This window comes from Cariama cristata, unplaced genomic scaffold (genome assembly GCF_000690535.1).
Source record: "Cariama cristata isolate BGI_N322 unplaced genomic scaffold, ASM69053v1 scaffold25318, whole genome shotgun sequence".
Classification (NCBI taxonomy): Eukaryota; Metazoa; Chordata; class Aves; order Cariamiformes; family Cariamidae; genus Cariama; species Cariama cristata.
Window position 1 is genome coordinate 1 of NW_009631993.1, and position 2,050 is coordinate 2,050.

A 2,050-nucleotide genomic window follows, 5' to 3' on the forward strand; every position below is an offset into this window, starting at 1 on the left:
GAGAGCCTATTTAGGGGGTAAATGAATCATCTTTACCTCCTCCCCCCCAACCCCTGCCTCTGTTTCCCTAATTGTTCCCTCCTTTTCTGATGGTCTATTGTTTCTAATTAAGGGCTTGACTTCAATAGACCTTAAATGGAGATTCCTGGGGGTCCCCGGCTGGCAAACAGCAAATAGGGAGCGTTTCCCCCTCCACCACCCTTTTCCCCCAAACGTGACCTTATTAATTAAGCGGTTTGATTTGCCCATTTCCACTTGTTATTACTGCTAATGATCTCAGGGAGGGGGAGCCCCGGAGCTTTTATTTGCAGTAGCCTGCAACCCTCCGCTCGCCGGGGAGCGCTTTTAGTGTCCCCTTCCCGGCGAGGTCTCCCCGCCATCATCTCTTTCCCCCTCCCTCGAGTTTGCCTGCGCATCCCTAACACCAGGCTTTTTCTCTCTCCCTCCTCGTCTCTCTCGCTTTCAAGGTATGGTTTAAAAACCGCCGGGCCAAGTGCCGGCAACAGCAGCAGCAGCAGCAGAACGGGGGCCAGAATAAGGTACGGCCAGCTAAAAAGAAGAATTCACCGGCCCGGGAAGTGAGTTCGGAAAGCGGGACCAGTGGGCAGTTCACTCCCCCCTCCAGCACCTCAGTCCCCACCATTTCCAGCAGCAGTGCCCCCGTATCCATCTGGAGCCCGGCGTCCATCTCCCCGCTCTCAGACCCCCTGTCCACCTCTTCCTCCTGCATGCAGAGATCCTATCCTATGACCTACACCCAGGCATCAGGCTACAGCCAAGGATATGCTGGCTCAACCTCTTATTTCGGAGGGATGGACTGTGGATCTTACTTGACCCCTATGCACCACCAGCTTCCCGGACCGGGGGCCACCCTGAGTCCCATGGGTGCCAACGCGGTCACCAGTCACCTCAACCAGTCTCCAGCCTCCCTCTCCACCCAGGGCTATGGGGCCTCCAGTTTGGGCTTTAACTCCACCACCGATTGCTTGGATTATAAAGACCAAACCGCCTCCTGGAAGTTAAACTTCAATGCTGACTGCTTGGATTATAAGGACCAGACATCGTCATGGAAGTTCCAGGTTTTGTGAAGAACCTTTGTGATAACGAGAGAAATCGCGATGAGAACGAACAGGCTGGGCTGAACGCTCCAGTTTTAGTCAGGTCTTGGTTAAATTAAAGAGAAAAAGAACTCAACGGACAAACAAACGAACAAAAAAACCGACGGCGACAAGAGGGGGACAGTGTTGGTGTGATCCCGTTCAGACTCATCTCCTGCTCAGACGCTCTGGAAAAGGAATAATAAAGAGGAAAAACGGAGGAGGAAGGCCTTAAACGGACAGATCATCTAGTGAGCAGAAAACAGACAGACCCATCTGTGTTCTTTCTAGTTTTAGGCAATTGTTGGGTTTCTTTGTTTGGAAGAGGTGGGAGAGCGTCCCACCTACGGGCCAGTTTTAAAAAAAAAAAAAAAAAAAAAGAAACAGGACTTTGGTAAAAAAAAAAAAGTCTAGGTTTTTATTTCTTTTTTTTTTGTGTGTGCGTGGAAAGATCCTTCACCCAGAGGTTTCCAATGTGTTAGCTAACCCTCGGTTAAAATATTCGGAATGGACAACATCTCTCTTTCGCTCCCTCTTTTTCTCCCTCCCTCTTTCTTTCTCTCTCGCTCCCGAGCTCATCCAACTGTTTCATGCCCAACTTGCTCAAGTTGGCACCCGGAGAACTTGGTTCAGGGCTGTGTGGGTTGTGTGACTGATTGTCCTAGCTGCACTACTTTATTTAAAGATTAAAAAAAAAAAAGAGCAGATCACTTGGAGTCAATATGTAGTTTTTAAGAGACAATCAGTGTGTGTCTTATATAAATGGTACATCTGTGGTTTTTAATCTGTGCTAGACTTCAAAACTGTGATCTCCTGTATTGTATGCAACTATGAACTCTGCACCAGCGGGAGTTCTGCTGTGATTTAAATAGGTTATAATTATAAGTGAAATTCAGAGCAACTGAGTTACCTATTATCATCTTTTTAAAAATAATTACAAAATATATATTACA

At 47.8% G+C, this 2,050-nt stretch overlaps 1 protein-coding gene across 1 annotated transcript; it reads left to right on the forward strand.

Moving 5' to 3' along the window:
• Positions 1-467: 467 nt before the first annotated feature.
• On the forward strand, positions 468-2,047 carry OTX2 (orthodenticle homeobox 2; the record flags this gene model as incomplete). Its single annotated transcript, XM_009706187.1, has 1 exon — positions 468-2,047. A coding segment is annotated over one exon (621 nt), but the record flags the coding sequence as incomplete, so codon positions are not given.
• Positions 2,048-2,050: the final 3 nt, after the last annotated feature.